Genomic DNA, 23,663 nt, shown 5'->3' with positions numbered 1-23,663 from the left:
AAAGAGAAAACTGTTTTCAGTTTACTGTTCTTTTAACACTGCTTCGTTGCTGTTCTGCTGAGTGATCTCTGAAATATCTTAGCACCATACAGATTTTCTTCAGATCCTAAAAGAGGGAATGTGTCTAAAGCATAACCAAAGTTATCAAAAACACCGGCTGATTCAGGAGAAATAAAAAATAAGCAACTTTTCCCACTACTTTGCATACACCATATCTCTTATGTTCATAACTTCATCAGCGAGGCACATAACAGACACTTGATAGGTCTTTGGAAGACTTTGTAAACTGTGTTGTCTCACTTGAGGAACAGGACTTTGGAGCGATTCCGGAGAAAAGCAAACACATGTCACTTACATATTTAATAAATAGTTATTGAGGAACTTTATGTGCCAAACACAGGGTCAGAAGGCAAGTCTAACATAAAGTCTACAAATTGGGGAAAAGAAAGTTTAACGAGAATGCTCTCATTGTCATTTATCACTGATGCCCTAGTATTATGCTGGCAAGATTTAGAGAATGCAGATCTTATTTAAACACCAAAATGCCTGTCAAACATATACAGCATGAATTCACATGTTCATTCGGGTCTTTTCTAATATTTCCTTCCTCTCTCTTCTATTACATTGAAATAAGACCATTTATAGCCCAACGTTAATCAAGAAACCTACTAGCTAGAGCTTGTTGCACTGTGAGAGGATTATATTATCGCATTGAATCTTCACAGTCTCATCCTCTCTTCTGTTAAATAATGTGTCCAACTACCCTGCAGCCACTCAGTGTCAAAATCAGGCTTACAACCGAATGCTGTTTGGCCCCCAATTCTTTGCTTTTAGGAATTATGTTACTTTATCTCTTCTTTGTATATTGCTTTCTATTTTCATCTTGAAGAACTGGGAGACAGGCAGGGCAAACACTACTCCCATTTTGCACATGAAAAAACTAAGGTCCCTTGAGTTTACACAGCTTCTGTGGCAGTGTGTCCCTCTTCAAGCCAGCTCTGCAGATTCAAACGGTAGCTGTCTCCCCCATCCTGAAGCCACCAATATGCTTTGGAATGAAAGGATCCCTTGGAAAGATCAAGAGAGAAATATGTTGGAAAATATGATTGCCTCTGGGCGTCAGTCAATAAGTGATATTCTGGGGAAGTCTATAGGAAAAGAGCCGATACTGGGAATGTGGGAAACGCCTCCTAGGGCTCCTCTCTGCAAACCATGCCAAGTGACCTTTCAGTTCAGTAACTTATAAACAGGCTACACATCGCTAACTGCAGGTGCAGACAGTTTATATAAAAGCAAATGGATAAAACAAATTATCTGTTAGCTGAGAATGGTTTAAACCAGTTCTAAAAAGGTATCTGGTCAGATAGTATAAACAGAGGTACAAGGAAACAGCTTTACCCTTTCCAAGGAATAGTCAGTTAGGGTCATGGGGCCAGACACTGACATGTGGACATGCAGATGTACATATTCATTCACTAGACTCTAATTAGAAACTTGGACTTTCAGAGATAAATATCCCTTTAATCATATCCCAGGTCTTCTGTTTTTCAGCCACATGTTCTTAAAACCACTCTATGAGGCAGATACTCTCATTGCTCTCATTTTACTGATGAGAAAACTGAGGTTCAGTGAAATTAAGTAAGTGTTAAAGAGATCACACACGCAAAGTTCATCACATGGTGATGAGCATGTAGCAAAGCATCCCATAAAATAAAATTATTTTATTTTATATCATCAAAGGAAAGATCTGAAAACAGGCCATTTCCTGACATTTGTTAAGAGCCCATGGAGCTCTGACAAAATCTAATGCACCTAACCTTTCCTCTATGCAGAGCTCAGTGTGGGTGTAGCCAGTCATTCAAAGGCAAAGGTGTGGTCGTCAAAGTCAGGCTTCTGTAAAATCCTAAGAAGGCTCATGGTGAAATTAGACATTTAAAAAGAGAGTTCGAGCCCTAGCTGGTTTGGCTCAGTGGATAGAGTGTTGGCCTACGGACTGAAGGATCCTCGGTTCAATTCTGGTCAAGGGCATGTACCTCAGTTGCAGGCTCGATCCCCAGTAGGGGGTGTGCAGGAGGAAGCTGATTGATGTTTCCCTCTCATCAAAGTTTCTAACTCTCTATCCCTCTCCCATCCTCTCTGTAAAATCAATAGAATAAAATAAATAAAAATAAAAAGAGAGTATGACCCATCACCTGTGGGTGACACTTCTGAGAGAATCCACATGGACAAAAAGTAAAGTGCAGGAGCTTTGTGATGTTTCACACCTTGTTTCCAACTTGCTGCTGATTCTCAACACATAGTCTCAAAGGGGGGGAAACAAAACTCCATTTTAAAAAAATAAAAAATAAGACTCTGCTTTTAGAAATCTATGCTTTTTCTTTCACCTAGGGGATCCATTTACAAATGTTTTCATATTTTAAGGTCTCGCAAATTGACGTGAAAACTCACTCAGAAGGAAATGCTGGCAGCAGTTCATTAGCAGATGCAGCGGGGAATTTGGTTCCTTGAAAAGAAAAGGGAAGCTGGCTGTTTGATTTAATTCTGGGTCAGGTCTTTGGGTCACATACCCACACCGCACACTATGAATCAGAAGTGGGTGCTCTCCTGTTAACCTTTCAGTTGAAAAAAGATGACTGATAATGGGCTAACAGGGAAGAGTTTAAGAGATTATAAGACATAAAAATGTCCCTGGTAAAATTATCTTTTCAAAGGGTCATCTTAGTTGCATATTACACAGTAGAAGAGATGTTAAGGTCTGTAATTTTAATGTCTGGCTCTTCTTTTTGTATAAAGATTGAAGTTTGCTTGATAGACATTAACAGGGAAAGGGCATGCCTTAATTCTCACTGATGAACTGTCCGGGCTTTGAAGAAGGGCAGACCTGGGTTTAAAACTAACAGCAACCACTTTGAAACTAGCTACATGGCTTTGGGCAAATGACTTAATCCCTTAAAGCCTCAAAATTCTCAAGTGTAAAATGAGGGTAATACGAGTACCCACTTTCAGGGTTGCTAAGAAGATTATACCAAATATGAATGCCAACTTCCTGGTAATTATTAGGATTACTAGAGGCTTGGTGCACAAATTCATGCACCAGTGGAGTCCCTCAGCCTGGCCTGCAGGATCAGGCTGAAACCAGCTCTCCCACATCCACTGAAGGGTCCTGGACTGCGAGAGAGCACAGGCCAGGCCAAGGGACCCCACCAGTGCACTATCGGGGCTGGGGCCAGCCGAGGAGGGGCCGCAGGAAGGCTCCAAGGTGTGTCTGGCCCATCTCGCTCAGTCCCGATTGGCCAGACCCCAGCAGCAAACTAACCTACCAGTCAGCTGTCTTCCCCCTGGTGGTCAGTGCACATCATAGCGAGTGGTTGAGCAGCCTTAGCATATCATTAGCACATTACATTTTGATTGGTTGAGCGGCCGATTGGTCGACTGGACACTTAGCATATTAGGCTTTCATTATATAGGATTATTGTTTTCAATATTTCATAAATAATATTCAAGTGTTCTCATTCCCTTGTCACAAAGTTGTGCTGACAAATATAAAAGCATGTTGGGATTCCCGGCAGCATCTTCATGCATTCTTTAACAAATATTCTAGGCACCAGTTGTGGGACAGGTGCCACAGTCTTACTAAGACAGGTGTTTTGTAAAATGACACTATGTACTTGAACATTAAGGTAAGTACAGAATATTATTATCTATTAGCCAGCCATGCTTCTTGGGACCACATGCAATGTCGGATCTTTCCCGTTTTTCAGAATAACTGTCACTGAATGTCACATTGATCATTGAGCTCTGTTACAGCAGGTGTGAAGATTAGCGAACATTTATTACGGTACCCACTGGGTGGGTTTGTGAGAAGTGAGAGATATAAAAGTTACACTACTCTAAAGAAAAGAGAAAGCCCTGGCCAGTTTGGCTCAGTGGTTGGAGCACAGGCCTGCGGACTGAAGGTCGTGGATTTGATTCCGGGTCAAGGGCATGTGACTCACTTGCGAGTTCCATCCCTGGCCGCGGTAGGGGCCTGTGCAGGAGGCAATCGATCATGTGTGTCTCTCATCCATTTCTCTCTCTCTCTCACTCTCTCTCTCTCTCTCTCTCTCTCTCTCTCTCTCCTCTCCACTCTCTCTAAAACAATCAATGGAAAAATATCCCTGGGGAGGATTAAAAAAAGAAAGAAAAGAAAAGGGAAAGAGATGAGATACCATTTCAAATGTGAATTAAAGGTTTTTGTCAGATATGGCAGATGTTACTAATTTTCATGTTGATTGTTGCCACCATGAGCGGCTACATATTTAACTTAAGACGGTGTTTGATAACCAGTCTTTACTGTTCCTTTTATGTAGAAATTCTCAGCTCCCCTGCAGCTGGAGAGCCGCAGTGAAGTGAACACATGGTTTCGGGGGCTGTGCCCTCTTCCCAGGCAAACTGCTGTACTCACTTTCCTCCTCACTGCTGACTTGCCTTAGATCTAAAATTCTGCCCGAATGAGGTTCTCTCACCATCTACTTCAGATTAGGATAAGAAAGGCAAAGGCAAGAACATACACACTTGTATGTTAGTGCATTTATGTATTTACTAGAGGTCTGGTGCACGAATTCATGAAGCAGTGGGGTCCCTTGGCCTGGCCTGCAGGATTGGGCCGAAACCAGCTCTCCAACATTTCCCGAGGGGTCCCGGACTGCGAGAGGCCCCAGGCCAGGCCAAGGAACCACACCGGTGCATGATCAGGGCTGGGGAGAGACTTGGGAAGTTGGCCAACAGGGGAGAGACTGAGGGAGGACTCCAGGGCATGTCGGACAATTCTCGCTCAGTCCCGATTGGCCAGACCTCTGCAGCAAGCTAAACTACCAGTCAGAGCATCTGCCCCCTGGTGGTCAGTGCATGTTATAGAGAGCAGTTGAGCAGCCTTAGCATATTATTAGCATACCAGGGGCCCGGTGCACGAAATTCGTGCACTGGGTGTATATGGGGGGGAGTGTCCCTCAGCCCAGCCTGCCCCCTCTCACATACTGGGAGCCCTCAGGCGTTGACCCCATCACCCTCCAATCGCAGGATCGGCCCCTTGCCCAGGCCTGACGCCTCTGGCTGAGGCGTCCGGCCCGGGCAGGGGGGACCCGCAGCTGCAGAGGCCCCGCGATCGTGGGCTCCGCTTTAGGCCCAGGCAAGGGGCCCCTAGCTCCCAGGACTGCCAGCTTCGACTGTGCCCAGCTCCCATCGCTGGCTCCACCCTTACTTCCTGCTATCACTGGCCAGGGCAGAAAAGGCACCTGATTCTCCGATCATGGCTGGGGGGCAGGGCAAAGGCGGCCCCAGGGCCGCCTTTGCCCTGCCCCCCAGCTCTTAGCTCCCCCCTGGGTTTCTGATCACTGTCAGTGGCAGGGGGCTTATTCCTGCTTTCCCTTTCGCCTCCCTGCATTGTGCCTACATATGCAAATTAACCGCCATCTTGTTGGCAGTTAACTGCCAATCTTAGTTGGCAGTTAATTTGCATATAGCCCTGATTAGCCAATGAAAAGGGTAGCTCGTACGCCAATTACCATTTTTCTCTTTTATTAGTGTTGATTACACTTTGATTGGTTGAACGGCCGACTGGTCGACCGGACACTTAGTATATTAGGTTTTTATTATATAGGATGTATCTGCCTCTCTCAAGTAGGTTCAAACATCCTTCAGAGCAATGACTATTATAGATCTTACTCATGTTTGAGTCCTCGCATCCTAGTGCAGCGTGTGGCACACAGGAGGTAATCCAAAATTTTGTTGAGTGATGTAAAGAAAGGAACATGGCTGGGTACAAAACATACCTGGGTTTTTATTCTTGCTCTACTGCTTAATAGCTATATAATCTTAGAAAGGTTACTTTATTTTCTGGCCCTCTGTGAATTTCCCCTAATTATTGAGAATGCAATGGCTGCTATATCATAAAGTTACAGTGTAACTCACTTAGAATAACTCATAAAGCTCAAAAAAGGTATTTTGCCTCCTTTCTCTTTGGCCTGGATCCCAGCCCTGTGCTTCTAATGCTGTGATTCCGCATTGTAGGCTACTGAGTACTTTAGTGACACCCTTTGTCACCCTGCTAAGGTCTGATAACAGTTATGCTGCCTTTCTGCTAATAAAAACTACTTTTCAGCCCAGTCAGTTTCTTAGAGGATATTTCTCTCAAACAATGCCAGACATTTTGAACATCTGCACACCAGAACATAGCAACGGTTTAAAAACAGACGAAGCAGGAGTTTCTCTACCTTCCCAGCTCTCAAAGTCAACAGCAGAGGCAGCTGGAGGGCCATGTGCATGAGTGGGCACAGATCCCTGGGGGGACATAAAGGATCTGCAAAAGCTCCAGAAAGCTACTTATCCAGAATGACAGGGAAGGTGACAATCCCTGGAGCATAAAGAGGTGATAATAGGGTCACATTGTCTGTTATCACAAATGACCTAAGCCCTGGTCAGCAAACTGCGGCTCGCAAGCCACATGCGGCTCTTTGGCCCCTTGAGTGTGGCTCTTCCACAAAATACTACGTGTGGACGTGCACGTACAGTGCAATTGAAACTTCGTGGCCCATGTGCAGAAGTCGGTATTTTGTGGAAGAGCCACACTCAAGGGGCCAAAGAGCAGCATGTGGCTCGCGAGCCGCAATTTGCCAACCACTGACCTAACGTATCAATAAGTTCAAAAAGGGTTTGAAGACATAAGTCATAGGTACATATTGAGATGCTAAAAGAAAATTAGAAATTTAGGAGAATGAACTTGCTGACAAAACCATCCCTGGTATTGATTTCCTTGTCTGTGAGATTATTCTACCTTATCTGAGCTTAGCCTTGAGTCAAGGAGAGAAGCCAGGAGTCATGTTCTCTTTGTTATCAAAAAGGTAAGTTGTGGGTATTTCTTTTTATTATTATTATTATTGATTTTGTATTTGCTGCAAAATTTAGACTTAGCCCAAGTTTAAGGTGGCTGAGATCTCATGTGCCCAAAGCAAAAATTTATTGTTAAAAATTTAATATGAAAGTTGAATTTGAATGGGTAAAAAACTTTTGAATTTCATTTCTCTCCATTCTCTTTAAAGACATGTAGTCCCTCAGGCCTATTAATTTTCTTCTATTCCTGTGGTTTCATCTAATTGTTAGATTTCTGTGGTTGCACCTCTGCATGGAGCCAGCTACAGACCTGGTGATATGGGTAATAAATGCAATTTGTTCAGTTTAAGAAATTCAAAGTGCAAGATTAAAGTTGCCCATGAAACTCAATAGCAACTCCTCTGGCCTCTTTTATTAATGGACTATAGCAAGCATGTCAAACTCCTGGCCCATGGGTCACATGCAGACCACAATGAATATTTTTGTGGCCCAGCCAATATAACAGTATGTAAGAAATGTTTTAATAAAAATTTCGTAACTTTTTACAATATCCTGTTATACATAATTATTAATAACAAACTATAACATTCATTAATGACTGATTATTATAATCATGTTGCATTCACTTCCCTTACACGCCTTACACGCAGGCACATCATTTCTCTCCACTAATACTAGCAGCGAATATTTTAGCAGCCGATTGGCACGTCATTAGTATTGGACTGACTTGTTTGGTGTGATCAACAGGAAATATTTTGCTTTCAGAAAACAAGAAAAATAGATTTATTTGCATTATGCTTATTAATTTGTGCAGTTATTCAGTGTCTGGTAAGTTAATGTTCAAGAAAAAAATATTAATTTTTATTAAAGTGTTCTATTATTTTATATTAATGATTAGTCATTTATTTCAGCCCTTTGTATTCAGCATGTCTCTATCGAAATAAACCTATGTTTCTATGAAAATTGAAGCTTTTGTTTTTTTGCGGCCCACATAAACTTAAACCTTGTTTATTTGGCCCGTATTAGCCTTTGAGTTTGACATGCTTGGACTTCAGGCTACTATGGAGAGGAGAGTCTGGAAGAAGCTGAGGAAATTATATGTTAGAGCTTACAAAAATCTTTGTGAAAGATCATATACTCTGACTCACAAAATAGATTAGTTGCCTTCAAACTGCGAAGACTTTCCAGGGACCATAGAACATTGATAGCTTTAAGAGAATCAATTTCCAGATCCTCAATTTTCCTCAAACTAATTTCCTTAAAAATATATTTTTTTCCCTTTTACAAAAGAATTCTCCACTCTTACCCACCCATGTAGCCAGGAATAAGGAATCCCCCTTTAATGATTAATCCAGGTCCCATCGACCCTGAGGGGTCCCTGAATTTCCCTGTCCTAATACACATCTCTGTTGAACTTAATGCTTAGTGATAGAAACACAATGTGCTGGTTCATGTTAGGATGTTCTGAATTTAGAAGCATGATACTGTGTGGTGACAGGAACAATGATAACTTTTGTTTAATATATTTGTCCCTTCATTCTCCAACAACTGTCAAAAAACACACTGAATGAGTGTCTAATGAGACGATGGCAGAGAAGGCTTCAGTAGGGAATACTGAATATAAAAATAAAATGTTCATGTACTTAAATGTAAGTGTAATTCTTCTAAACTAGTATTAACACTCATCTTTAGGAGTGTATCATTAGCTAGAATAAAAGGCATCTCAAATGGCCAAGGTAGAAAACAATTAGTGAAGATGATTCTTTTTAATGTGACTTGGAATGGATTCCAGAACTCAGAAGTTTCCTAGGACATAGGCAAACATATATGGATAAAACTTTTATGTAATTTCTTTCCGATCCATTATGTGTAATTTAGAAAGGCAGTTCTTGAATCATATCAAGAAATATTTATTCTACCTATAGTGAATGCTTTTTAAATTTTATTTTATAAAATCTTTAATAATTTATATATCTTATTAACAAAAACTAAAGTAACATGCTAGCTGCCTCACCACGATATTCTTAGCAGGATATACCTTTTAATCTCATTAAATATATAACAAAAGTGTGAACACAATTAATCCCACTAAAAATTCATTTCCAGTAAGAGTTGTGCCATATATTCAAAATTTACTTTTCAAATTTTGTATATATTTGTTATATTAAACAATGGTGTTTAATGGATGCAGTTTTGTTCAAATGCACAAATAATAGATGTGAAATTAATTCTTTCCAGAATATTTTTAATACCCAGAGCCTATGTCTCTCAAGTCAAACTGTGACCTCCTGCAGCTTGTTCATCGTTCCGACCTCAGCAGCACTGGTCACCATGCTCTGAACACAGAAACAGTGTTTTATAGGAGAAGGAACCTAAGTTTCAGAGTACAGCACAGCTGGGTTCTGATCCAGCTGTCATTTACCAGTTGTGAATCTTGGGCCTTACTTAACCTTTCAATACCTCCATTTATCCATCTAAAAAGGAAGCAATGCTTCTCAAGGTTGTGGTAAAGATTAGACATAATAGCTGTAAAATGACTAGTGTATATCAGAATATCTCTAAATGCTTGCCATGACAACTTTTACTACGTATAATTATAACAAAGAGCTTGTTGGAAAAGAAAAGGAAAATTGCCTACTGTCCCCAGTAACTAGCACAAGTGCTGAGCACACAGTGGAAGCGTGTAAATATACCTTGACTGTGACCTGTGGAGAGTGAAGTCCTTATTGTTAAAGACCCACCTTGAACTCTTTCTCAATGTTGGCCAGCACCGCCAGCTCATTGCTAAGCTCTAACGCTGTCATGACCGGATCTTCGCTAGACAAAGACAGGTAAGCTGGGCTTGCCAGGCCTTTGTAGGCGTTAATCCTAGATCTGGAGTGGCTAAAGGAGTCATGTTTCTGTTTCTGGTTGCATTCGCTGCACTTGCAGAAATAATCGTGAGGCCGTTCAATCCGAGCACCCTTCCGCAGGAGGGTGTGCACGATTTCATATTCCTGGCAGTGGGCGGCCAGAATGATTGGGGTCACGTCATGGGAGAAGCGGGTCCCATCCTCATCGTAGGCGTAAAAGTCATCTTGCTGGAGCTCAGACTGGCTGGGGCTGGTTGCTAACCTCTTTCCTTCAGCAAAAGCTGGATGGCTGAGGATGGCTTCCACGATCCGAACATACCCTTTGCTGATAGCTAGAAGCAAGGCGTCCCCGACACGAGAGAGGTTTTCTTTCTTGAGGAGAAGTTCTGTAATTTCCAGGTGCTCGTTGGCCACTGCCAACTGCAGGGCGTTCTGGCCCATGTAATCCACACAGTTCACATTGAGTGAGAGGCATTCTTCCAACATCTTTCTCACCACTGGGATGTTGCCATACTCAGCTGCATCTAAAAAGCGTTCCTCCTCCACGGATAGGCTTGTTGAGCGATCACTAAACATGTATGCTGGTCCTCGGTTAGCTAACCTTCTCCCCTTCTCACGGAGAATTGTCTGCCGCCGGTGGGCCAGTCTGTTGTCGGTGCCTCGGCTGTAATAAAGTAGAAAAATTGTGAACAAATCATATTAAGAGCAGTTTAGTGTGCCAAATGACTTGCCATCTAATGCAATCCTCAAGTATATTAGATGTTGTCTCATTGTCTCTGGACCAACTATAATATAAAATCAAGATGCATTTGCCAGGGCTGACCAGCAGACCCCCAACGACGGATGAATGATCACTCTGACACAGGTTTCTGTGCTTCCCCACATGCATTTATTTGTTCATGGATTCCAAGAACTTCTCCTTTAAGAAAGCCAAGCATTTTGCATATTTTAACATTCCAGTTTGGGGTGAAGACTGGCGATTCCCATATTCTCTCTGTGCCATTCACATAGATATTAATACATGTTTTTCAATCACAGATGGTATAGGCATAACAAGACATATAAGCAGTCACCATTATGATATAGAATATGAAAATATTTTTTAAAAGTGGAAAAATAGCAAATTCATTCAAATCAACATATACTTATTGAGTCCCTCCTATGCTAGGGCCAGACATTGTATAAGGCCCAGAAAAACTAATGTGGAAAAAACAAAAAAAAAGGGAAACATTTCTGCCCTTATAACTCTTGTATTCTAACGGGAAATGGGCAACTAGCACAATACCTTGTTATCAGCTGTTTAATTTTCATGATAAACCTAAATAGCAGGGTCATCTAACTAGGCTTATAGGAGAAAGTGAGTTGCAAAAATCAGGAGGATGAGTAGGAGTCAGGTGACATTGTGTTTGGGAAGGTGAGACGGGGTCAGGTTCAGGTGAAGAGTTTTATCCAGGAGAGGGACCAAGTACATGCTATGGCATGGATTTCATTGACAGGAACCATTCATGCTTGGACTCTACCAGGTATTGTTATCACATTATTGGAAATTTGAGACAATTGTGATCAAGGTGGGAAGGAATTCTTCAATGATGGAGACAGTTTTCAAAGAAGTGGTCAGCCTTCAATGTGATTCCTCCTCTGATCAAAATTCTACAGTGGGGATATTTCTTTTCTTATTGGGTCATAACTTTAAGTCTTAAGGCCTTTTTTGCTAGAAGAGTACAAGCCTTGTCACTATCACTAGATAACTATTTATAGGTAATTGTTAGATAACTATTTCCATTACGACAATGGCAATGCCAGTCATCGCTATACAAGTAACCATGGTGTCTTTGCAGGTATAGCTTCCCTATTCCTAAAGCCCACGAGTTAAAAGTGCTCTTTCTGTACTCATATGTTTAACATTCTAGGTCCTTATGACTAATTCAACAAAAGTCTGTTCTTCAATGTAAATCTTTCTTTAATGCATTCAACATACTACTTTTTTTTTTTCATTTTAGCTTTTTGAGGAATCTCTTCTGTAGCCTTCTGATCTTCCAGTCTGAATTGGTTTATGTAAATATTTAATGAATCATGCTGTCTTTGAATCTTGTATCACCCCAAAGATTTTCGTTGGGTTCGGAAAGTCTTTCTCCGTTAGATTCTAGTTTTTATAGTTGCTATTGAGAAATATGATTCTGGATATTCTCTTTGTGTCCACCTGAAATTACATGATCGTTATTGGAGGGAATCTCTTTTTCTCCATAGTTCTGGGCATTCAGTAAATCTTTTAATGGAAAAATGTGTTCTTTCTGAGAAACATTTTCTATTTACTTTCTGATAATTTTGTTTCCTCCTTTGAGTGTTGTTTCTGGAACTTCTTTTTGGATGTTGGACATTCTGGATTTACTTTTTAACTTTCTTATCTTTTCTTCCCTATTTTTCAATTGTTTATTGTTTTGCATTATACTCTGGGATACTTATTTGATTGTATGCTATATATTTTTTTTGAAAAATATTTTTTCTCTTAAGGTTTTAATTTTCAAAAGCATCTTTTTGTTCTTCAAATGTTTCTTTTTATAACACCTTTTCTGCCTTCAAGAACAAACTATCTTGCCCTATCTAATTTTAGAGATATTGTGATAAAGACTACACAGATCAGAACACTTCAGAGAATTTACTCCTAAGTTGCTCTTTACTGTTTGTTCTTTATATTTTGCATTAGAGTTTTTCCTCAAATAGCTAGTGATTTTTAAATATTCTTTCCCATTTAAAAAATAATGATTAATTCTAATGTCTTTACAAAGACAGTAAAATTTTCCCTCAGAATTAGCCAGACTCTAATGTTGATTTTAGCAGAAGGTAGTGCTTGGAGGTGAGTTTCTAGACAGCAGCATTATTTCTGAGCTAACAGATGGATGTGGTCACCAAAGAACAACCATCCATCATCTTCCTTCTGAAATTCTGAGCTCTCTTCCTTTCTCTCTGACATTTTTCTGGCTTCTAATAACCTCTTTAGCCTTTCATTTCCCCTCTTGTCTTCTATATGTACTACATTTTATAATTTCTGTTGTATATAAGAGGAAGTTCAATAATTAGGGGGAGGAGAGGTGTCTGCTGAACATAGATAATGCTTTAGGGGAAAAACGATTAAAAATAAGGGAAAAAAGAGCAAGGATTGTGAGATTTCTAAAAGTGAGATGAAAGTACTGAAATTAGAACTTTCAAGAAAAGTTCTCATGTAACTAAAAAAAAAGACATAAAATTGACACAAAATAGTGCCAAGTACCAAATACCAAGAACCAAGCCTCTTTGCTCTTTCTTCCTAAAAATGGGAGAAATAATTATTCTAGCCTATGTTACAGGATTATTTCCAGGGTTAATTGAAATTATAATTTGGAAAATGCTTAAATTGGGATTTCATTGTTTTTCATGGCTAAGGGAATGTGCATTTATATGAACAAGAAGAGACTGACTTTTCCATTTTTCAGCTGTTATTCAATTAGAAGACCCACAAAAAAAGCAAGAACTGTAATGGTAATTGATGTGAATGGTTTTTGTCTTTTTATAGAAAGAACAAATATAATCAGTAGCCTTACTCATATCTCAATTTTTAATCTGGTTTCCAAAGTTTTATTTGTTCCTATAACACCTCTAAATTTACACTAAGGTGGAATGTATGCCTGAGTTGTCTTTAACTCTAAAATCTTAAAGTAATTATTTATGATTTAAATGCCTATTGATTTGAATAAGGACAAGTTCTATTTTTAGCAAACCACTAATCTTAAAGCTATTTCCGCCCTGACTGGTTTGGCTCAGTGGATGGAGTGTCGGCCTGCGGACTGGAAGGTCCCAGGTTCGATTCCGGTCAAGGGCATGTACCTTGGTTGCGGGCACATCCCCAGTGGGGAGTGTGCAGGAGGCAGCTGATCGATGTTTCTCTCTCATCGATGTTTCTGGCTCTCTGTCTCTCTCCCTTCCTCTCTGTAGAAAATCAATAAAATACATATTTTTTAAAAAAAAAAGCTATTTCCTCTTTTGTTCTAAAGTCATGGGTTTCACACCTATAACTTCCATCCTCCCAAAGGAACAGCAAAGACATTTCCACACAAAGCGCTATCTTCGATTTTAAAGCATCTCCTGTCTCTTTCATTGGGACCACAAATATTAAGCATATGAAGTGACATCATGATGTTTTTAAAAAGACCCAGATTATCATTATCTCTTTAACACTCTGTCAACAGAAAAGCCAGATGTAGAATGTTTGTGGAGGCATGTACGATTGCGTTAGGAGGATGACCACTTTGCACAAGGTAGGCAATGCTCCTTGCCTGGGTCATGAGAGAACGGGAAAGCTGCTTGCATGTTGACTGAATAAAATACATGCTCTGCTGCCTCTGTGTCCTCCCTAAGAAGAGCAAAAGGCTCTATGTATATTATTTTGTCACAAATGCTGTTGCTTAATCCCTGATTTTAGGACATAAAAGCAAAAGTAAAAGCAAACCTAGAGGTGATAGGTGATAGCACCTGTCTGAGAACGGATTTTTAAAGGCTATATAGTATAGAATTCTACATTAATTGCATATGTAACCTAGAAAAAATATCTGTTAGAAAAAGCAACAGCCTAGAGCACTATGTCAACAAAAGAAATAGTTTCATTCCAGCTAAAGGGCACATTTTTGCCAAGTCTTCTACCAGTATTTAAGGAAAACATTTATTAAGAATGTTTCTTCATCCATTTAGCCATATTCAGCACAGTTGAATATTTAGTTTTCTACATTTTCATTCTGTATTTTTTAAAATCTGTTTAATCACACACAATATACATGTAAATACCAGTTCTAGAACACAGCGTAACTAGCAGCTGCCCCCGTGGTACTCAAATATTGATTCGATCATGAAAATCAACAGTTTTTGCATACCTCATTGTCCTGAATCTCTCTGCTGGTGAAATAGTGTCTGTTGCCCTGGACAGTGAGAGATGGAATAATCCATCTCTATTGAAAACGCCAGCGACACAAATTAGCCTCTGAGTAGAATGGACTGTGTGCTTGAGTCCAGAGCATGTGCAGTAATTTCCTGTACTTCCTTTTCAAATCTGATGCACTTTCACCAGATGGAACGCCTACAGACACTATAGGAAGCATCTAGCTTAACTTTCATTCTTTGCTTCAAGGATACTTGAAATATTTGAATTAAAGTACAATTCCACTAAAGCAGAAGTGTTATGAATGTAACGTGAATGATACGTAACTATTCCAGGCAGCATGGAAGAGCCGGAAGAGTAGATTTTAAATTCAGCCTTGGAAAGTGAATATAAAGGAAAACCCAGAATATGCATCTTATTACCTACACACTTACCCATGGGAAAAAAATTGGACTGGGGTATTTAGAAATTAATAATCAACACAACTAGTAATTTTGTGGACTACTTTTAGGGGGATGAATGATAAAAAGTTTCATTCTAATTTTATAAAAATGAGACCGTTATTACTGCCTACTGAATCTCTGGCCACATACCCATCGCCTTTCCTCAGGGTGGAAGGAGTACTAACCAATTCAAGTGGCTTTCCTTCGCCTCCTGAGAGCAGTGACTGCTTTGCCTCGTTCACCACTGGATCCCCAGTGCTCAGCAGAAAGGAACATTGCAAGCACTTTGAACATAACTGTCAAATGCACGAATCCCTCTTGTCAAAGGAATAAAGTTCAAAGCCTGTTTGTTCCCTCTGAAGCCGACGTCAAATCACTACGATGTACAACCTTACAAACAAAAAAGCAACAAAACGTAAAGGCTGAACCACAGCGTTCCCCCGTGTGTACATAGTATTTTATATTCACTTCAAATTAGCAGCAAGCTCTTCAGAGAACGAAGAAAGTTGAAAGGCATCTTTTTTAATGACATCCTTGCGATTTGTTTTTAATCCAGAAATGGAGAATTTCTTGTCCTTAAAGGCAGGACTAATATTCTCTCATCTCTTCTGCTCTCTCTGCCTACCTTTGATATTGCACATAGAGCATAACTACCCATCTTCACAACGCATCACTAAACCCCTTTAACCTCCAGGTAGGCTTTGATAGAAATTATTTTAATTCAAGCAGCTCTGATTTTCCCCATGGACTCCTCTCATTTCATCAAATACTAACTTCCCATTTGATCAGTCACACATCACACCACTGCCTACTACTTCGTAAGCAAAGTAGCCTGAACTGTTGGTCACTTTCAGTTGGGAGCCAGCAGGAGTATGACTGAAAAATGTCTTGTGCATGTTGTGTGTTTTTACTCGTCAATTTTTATCACCAATTTGTGTATAAGTTAGAAACCTAACTGTGCCAGAGAATAAAAACAAGAGTAAATAATGGAACAGTTACAGAAACGTGACTTTTTGTAAAACAACTAAGTCCAGAACATCACTGTTTCTTTTCAGACTGCGGTTGTGGTTTATTTCATGTGTCACATCTTTCTTCTTTGAGATGCTCTATAGCAGATTTCTGGGTGCATGCTTTTATTTTGACCTATTCTAATAGAGTACTCTTGGGAATATTAAAACGTTTATGTGTAATACAAGCAAAATACATCCCAATTATCTTATCAAATAAAAAGGTTTAAACTCTTTGCTTCTATTATCAACAGCTGTCATAACGCCTATTTTCCCATTCCACAAACAACTTCTGTGTAAGACAGAGCCCAGGCAGGAAAAAGATAGTGAACTTAACCTGAGTAATCTGAGGGGTTTACTGAAGAGATTCTGGGAATGTGTGGGCAGGAGTTAGGGAAACTCAACATGGTGACCTGCAATACCCAGGTCTAGGCCAGTGTAAGTTACACCCAAAGGAGCATAAGATGGGAGCCGTTGCCAGAAGTTAAAAAGGGTGATTGTAAGGCAAGGGCTGCTTGATAGAGTGTCTGACATTTAATAGCAGGTAACAGCAAACCCTCAAGGAGAGAGCCAGGGGAACTGGTACCCTGACCACACTCTCCTGTTCTCTGCTATTCCACATGCTCTGTACCGAACCAAACATCTGGGGCCACACAGGACCGCTATGCCTGGAGGCAGAGGGCAGTCTGCAGATGGTGGAGAGTGGACCAGGAAGCCAAGAAAACAACACCCAGCACGCACTCTATAAGTGAACTTGACTGCCATGATTAACTCCTTCAGAAATCACTGATGAAAACATTTGCACAAAGAAAGTGTAAGTGTGTAATTGTCTTAATATGAGTCACTGATGCATCATCGGTTCTCATCTTGCTGAGCTTATTTTTTCTGTACAGCATATAAGCTGTCAGGAAAGACACCCACATTCAATTTCAGGCAGTCCATTATCTTTAAAAAACGAGCCTTTAAGATTCACCCATCTGCATTGTAGGTTGATGCTCAGATGAGAATGAACAACTCTGATACTGAGGGTGAGAAGGAGGGTGTGATGGCATAGAAACATTCAAAATTACTAAAATTGTGCATACAGCACAGCACAAGCCCAAGCTGCTGACTGTTGGAGACAATGGTGCTAAGGAAATTAACTTAAATAATAGCTCTGCAACGTACTCTCAACCTCTACCACAGGGCTAGCTCCACTGTTCACAGGACAGATTTAAGTCTATATGAACCCACATGTTTAAGGGAGTTCAAGTGTAGAGAAAGAGGAGGTTGGACAATGCAGCACATTGTTCAGTTTATTCAGGAATAAAATTTGTGAAACGCCTTCCTTTGCTGATGAAGTCTGATTGTAGACACCACTATCAAATATTAGATCCACACCAGAATCTTAACAGTTCATTCATTCATTCATGTATTTATTCTTTCAGTTATTAGTTCAAATATTTACAGTTCCAGGCATTGTGCTAGACACATGAGGGATACACCAGGAAAAGACACTTACATATGGCAGAAAAAAGAAAAGATTACAGGGCAATAAATGTTATCAAAGGAAAGGTGTGATGACCTATATAACTGAATAACAAATACTTTTCAACTCAGTCTATGGGTCAGGGAAAGCCTTCTGAAGAGATGCCTCTTATTCCAAGAATGACGAAGAAATTAGCAGAGGGGAAAGAATGGAAGAAGCCCTCCAGGCAGAGAGAGCCACACTTGTATAAGTCAATAGTCCAGAGAAAGCAGAAAGATGTCCATTACAGCTGGAATTCCCTCCTCCAGGGGATTTCTGATTCTTGGCTCAGTTTAATTGGAGGCTGTGGGCTCAGGGTTAGAGCTGGAGTCTGGCCTCCATTGCTGTCCTCAGTTCAGCACTTAGGACAGTGATGGCAAACCTATGACACGCATATCAGAGGTGACACGCGAACTCATTTTTTTAGTTGATTTTTCTTTTTTGATTGATTTATTTTTTGGTTGATTTATTTTATATAAAATAAATATCAAAAATATAAATCTTTGTTTTACTATGGTTGCAAATATCAAAAAATTTCTATATGTGACACGGCACCAGAGTTAAGTTAGGGTTTTTCAAAATGCTGACACCCCGAGCTCAAAAGGTTCGCCATCACTGACTTAGGACTTACACCTTAGGGCTGAAAAGTGAACGTTTAGGTAACTCTCAAATAGCTAAAGACTCCAATTTAGGAGAGTCAAGCTTCAGAACTCATATATTGGGTCTCTGGCTCTGGGAGTTTTGTTCTCAAGCTTTAGGAGCTACATAATTCAAGGTCCCAAGTTCAGAAAAATTAAGGATAAATCTAGGGCTGCTGAGAACTGAGTCCTGAGGGATCTGGACTTGAGGCAACTCTGAGGAGCCATGGGAAATATTGGGAGGAGCACAGCTTAGAAGAAAAACGTGCTTTATTGAGAATCCTGGCTCTGCCACCTACAAATTGTGTGATCTCTCTGAGCCTCGGATTTCTTAGCTAATCAGTGGATGTGTGAGGCAGGGAAGGGGGAGTAGTTCCTTTACATGGTTACGATGAAATTGGTGATTTGTGAAATTCAACTTAAAATAATACCATCTCTCACCTATTATGGATTTCAAATCCTTCTTAATCATAATTGTCCAATGCTTTCCAGTTTTAAGATGTTCCGCTTAATAAGCAAAATGAAAGCTAAGTAGCTATTAAATAGCTTCTCTTTCCCCGATGCCATCTCTTGCATTTGTACCATGTGCCCAAACAACCAATTGATCCTCCCTTTTTGTTGTTGTTGTTTTTCCTTGCTCTGTACATCAATATGGCTAAAAAGGCATTTTCATTGCCTTAGTGCAAGCATGTCACACTTGCAGCCGGCGGGCCACATGCGAATTTGACATGCTTGCTAGTGTGTGTGTGTGTGTGTGTGTGTGTGTGTGTGTAACTTTCAGCATATTTAGTGTTCCCACCTTGCTAGCACTGTTCTTAAACTGTATTCCATTCTTTTCTCTTTCCTCTTCATTCCTTGATTGTGTGTTTCCCTGATGCATTTGTATACATGGGCTCTTAAAACCTGAACTCATGTTCATATTCTAGTACCAAGTCCAAGACCAGGCACAAAATGTCTTATGAATCTGCAAATGGATGAATAAGTAATAGAAATAAAAGAGCATGAAAACAAAAGTGAATGGAGAGCATCCTGTTTTGTCACATTTTTTAGGAGTTTCCCAACTATTTCATTCCGTATCAAGAACCTATTTTTTTACTGTACAGTTAGAATGTCACTTGCAATCAATAACCAAATGTGTACCGACCACACTACACAAACTACCTCTGCCATCAGAGAGTTATTTTTTAAATAAGTGTATCCTGTATTTATGAAGTGTGGGGTTCAGAACAAGTTACCCCAAGATGTGCCCCAGTGGTATGTGGATTGTTTTGAGCTAAAGGTAACTGGGACACTGCAGGCTCAAGAGAAACTTCTGCCCCTGCCTCAACCATCTAGAAGAATTGAAATTAGAAGCCTGGCCCATGATAATAGTTATCACCAATGGCTTTTTTAACCAATCTGTGGCAGGGAAAACGAATTCCTGAACACGTGCTTTCCCTGCTGGGACCTCTGAACCCCAAGGCACCTTACTCATCCCACACGCTGTGTGTCTTATCAACCCATGTTCCCTTTCTGGTTCTGGACCCCTGGTGCATGTGGGGTCTTTGGCTCTCTCACATGTGTGGGGTTCCCATAAAGATGTATGTATTAAACTGGGTTATTTTCTCCTGCTAATCTGTCTCATGTCTATTTGATTATATGACCAGACATAAGAACCTTGAGGGGAGAGGAAAGTTTGTTTGGCCCCCACAGGGGTAAACATAACTCTTCATAATGTCCCGGCATCACTGAGGCAGCTGAGGGTAATGGAGACAGACCACTCTGTAGATGTAACCCCATGTGCTTCACTTTCCACAAACTAACAGTCTATGCATTCAGAATTTCTCCTATCAGAGGGATGCAATCTCATTAAGAACACACCTGTTTTTAGATCATGGGAATAAAGGTATTTCATATTTCAATATGAAAATGATCATAAGACTAAATCACCCAATTTTTACATGCTAACTTGATACAACTAAAATCTTTCAATAATTCACAAGGCCCGCTTTTAAATGGGCTGATACCTTTGAAATAAAGGGCAAAGGGTTCAAACGTATCATAAGTAGTAAATGTTGCCCAATGACTTTCAAAACTCATCTGTATCCTATAAAGTTGACCTTTATACCATTCCTAGCATCATAATGTCAGACATCTTTAAACTACACAACTTTTTTTCCACATCCAGTGCACAAATTCATAAATTTCTATCAAATACCCCAAATTCACAGTGGTTAAAAACACAGATGCAGGAGTAACAATACGTGATTCCAGTTCTGGCCATTTGTTGACTTTCTGGCTTCATCCAAATAAGGAATATAATGCTTCTATTTCACGGGATTGGTGGGAGGGTTACAATATGGTGTGCATTTTTTGTAAAGTATTATTTATGACCCTGGTGTAATACTTAGTGCTTAATTAAATTATCTTCTTAACAACCTTATGCAGTACATGCCTCTTATTATTCTTATTGTGGTAAAGATAACGTAAAGCATTTGGTATTTGACAATAGTTAAGTATTCAATAAATAGTCATAATTGTCATTATGCTATTATTTAATTTTTACCGTAGTTGGTGACGTTGGCTTTGTTACGTCCACTTCACATATGAAAAAAAAAAAATGTTTGCGGATTGACTCGAAACAGGGGCGGTATACATAAAGAAAGGAGCTATTTTTCTAATACAGCTGGAAAAAAAAAAAAAAGCTAATATTGAATACTTTAAAAAAACGAACTCTCTACAATGCCTAGGACTAGTTATGGTATACAGAAAATTCTTAAGTTCATACTTGTACCAAATTGTAAAACAAGATTATAAACTTAGAACTGCAGTTGTCATATTTCATTTTTAAATCTTGTGTTTATGGTTGTGAAACATATATGCTGAAGAGAGCTACAAATTTAAGTTCAGTAATAAAATTAACACCATCTGCTTCCCCCAACCCCCCAAGCCCCACTCCTAGCCCACAACCCATCTAAAACCATGTTACCATAGACCATCTGACAACTGAAGGCCTCTGTGTGCCCATTTTGATTTACTATCTCCCCCTGCAGGTCAACAAGCGACCACTACACCACTGTCTGCTTTTTGTGTTAAACCTTCTCTTAACTTCATTTTTGTAGTGTCTCCATCTCTGTATACCCTGAACAATATAGATTCGTTTGGAAAAGGTAAGTAATTAGCACAAACCTGACATTAAATAAAGAAAGGGAAACCTTGCCACTGCTGCACTATGGACGGGAAGCTCCGATAATAAGACAAAGTGTGTGTAGTTCATTGTCTGGCTCCAGCTTCCCTGGGAGGTTACAAGGCCCCCTGTGCACTAGGCAGAGCACCCTCCTCTGTCAGAATTGCAAATTTCAGATACTTTGGTGAACTGTTGGCTGTTTTGCTGGTGGGAGACGGGGTTGCCCGTTGCCCGTCCAGTTTGGGGGTTATCTACAGTCTTCCAGGACAAAGACTTCCCCCCTCTGGCTTCTTTTCTCTTTCACTACCGACCACTTTTCTCATCACTTTTGCCTTTTCCCCCAGAAGATAGACATTTTGAAGGCTGCTCTTTCACGCTGGGCATTCTTTGAAGTCCTTCCCCTGCAGTTCATGGTCTGATCTATCAGAAGCCCTTTGTAAATTATTTTTCAGACTTAGGGGAGGTGCGGTGTCTCTGGCAGTAGTTCAGGTCAACCCGAGGCTCTAGACTAGCTTTCTCCTCTCTTCCGTGCAGGGCTCCTTGGCACAGCCTTTGCTCCAAAGCACGCCGGGCTGGAGGAGGTGGGGCAGGAGGCTGAGGGGTCCTGCACTGGATTGTTAAAGAGAAAACCGCAGGCCCAAAATAATTTCTTTTTGCTCATTTCCTGCAACCTATTTATTTCCCCCTGAAATTTGCACTTCCCCTGAAAGTGCCAAATGGGGTTTCTGGGTTTGACAAGGCTCTGTTGAATTACTACTACCTCTAAGTCTTGGTTAAACATGTTTTCACCAATTACTCTAAAGTCTGAAAAACAACACTTAAAACTGCCACATTCAATTAAGCAGAAGCCTCTAGGACACTCAGAAAAATTTAAGAAGGAAAAGTCTTTTGGTTTTTTTTATCATTTTATGTTCATAATAATCAGATTAAGAAAGCAAGTGTTCTAAAAAACATTGAGGGAAAATATGGATTTCACAATTAACATTTTTTTCACGATAGAGTCCCAGTGCTGCATACTAGGTTAAGAGGAGACCACATGTATTTGTGAAGTAGGGTGTGTATACGTAGGAGTATGCATGTAATACCTTATTTAATTATTTTTATGGACATTTTGCAGCTTTTGTAAGAATAATGGTACACAATTTCAAATTTACTAATTAACCAACTTGATGAAATTATTTATTTACAATTGGATATGTTTTAAAATGAAGTAACTAAATAGCTATTCCTTTTAAGTTGTTTTTAGTTCTTTGTTCAAATTACTGCCACCCCAAACCCTTTCTTAAATGCTATGAAATATAAAATATTTTTATCTATGTCTGTCTGTATATCTATAGCCAGGTTTATCTTTATTTGAATAACTAAATTTGTGATACATTTGTGCATTCTTTTTTATTTTAAACATGTTTGGTAGAAAAGGTGAAAGTCAGATGAATGAAGTTGTACCCAGATGTTAGATCCTGAGATACTGGCGTGCAAAGATGTCTACCATTTATGACCTGCAAACACAATGCAGATCATAGAGCAGCACAGGCCATATGATCGTACTCACCAATGTGAACTGACTATGAAATACTTTGGTTAAAAAGTATCTTTAAAATTCATTATTACCTTAGAGTGTTGTTGTCCTCTATATATAAATAACACATCGTAAAGAGCTGCTTAGTGTGGCACTTGGCACACATTAAGTACTCAATGCTGTTACTATCCTATATAATAAAAGGGTAATATGCAAAAGGACCCTAACAGCAGAAGGACTGGGAATGACTGATCACTATGACACACACTGACCACCAGGTGGCAGAAACTCAATGCAAGAGATGCCCCCTGGTGGTCAGTGTGCACCCACAGGGGGAGCTCTGCTCAGCCACAAGCCAGGCTGATGGCTGCCAGCACAATGGTGGTGGTGGGAGCCTCTCCCGCCTCTTCAGCAGCGCTAAGGATGTCCGACTGCAGCTTAGGCCTGCTTCCCGCTGGCAAGTGGACATCCCCTAAGGGGTCCCGGGCTGCCAGAGGGATGTCTGACAGCCAGTTTAGGCCTGATCCCCTGGGGAGCGGGACTAAGCCAGCAGGTGGAAATCCCCTGAGGGGCCCCAGACTGCGAGAGGGCATAGGCCGGGCTGAGGGACCCCCTTGAGTGCACAAATTTTTGTGCACCGGGCCGCTAGTTATTTTATAATTGTTATTAACTCATATGTAGCCTGCTTTCTCTTATCATGGAAATCTATGGGATGCAGGCCCACTGCCTTTGCCTCATGGTGCTTTCTCAGCCTGTGC

General features: G+C 40.2%; 1 protein-coding gene across 1 annotated transcript in view; it reads right to left on the bottom strand.

Annotated features, from left to right (window-relative positions):
* TRPC6 (transient receptor potential cation channel subfamily C member 6) overlaps positions 1-23,663 on the bottom strand; it is a 112,442-nt gene that overhangs the window by 39,716 nt on the left and 49,063 nt on the right. Inside the window, exon 2 of the mRNA XM_059708056.1 lies at positions 9,609-10,383. Within this exon, the coding sequence (XP_059564039.1) occupies positions 9,609-10,383 (775 nt within the window). The remainder of the gene's footprint in view (positions 1-9,608; positions 10,384-23,663) is intronic.

The sequence above is a fragment of the Myotis daubentonii genome, chromosome 9, assembly GCF_963259705.1.
Source record: "Myotis daubentonii chromosome 9, mMyoDau2.1, whole genome shotgun sequence".
Taxonomy (NCBI): Eukaryota; Metazoa; Chordata; class Mammalia; order Chiroptera; family Vespertilionidae; genus Myotis; species Myotis daubentonii.
The sequence above is the reverse complement of the archived record's forward strand: the minus strand, read 5'-3'. Positions and strand labels throughout refer to the sequence as shown.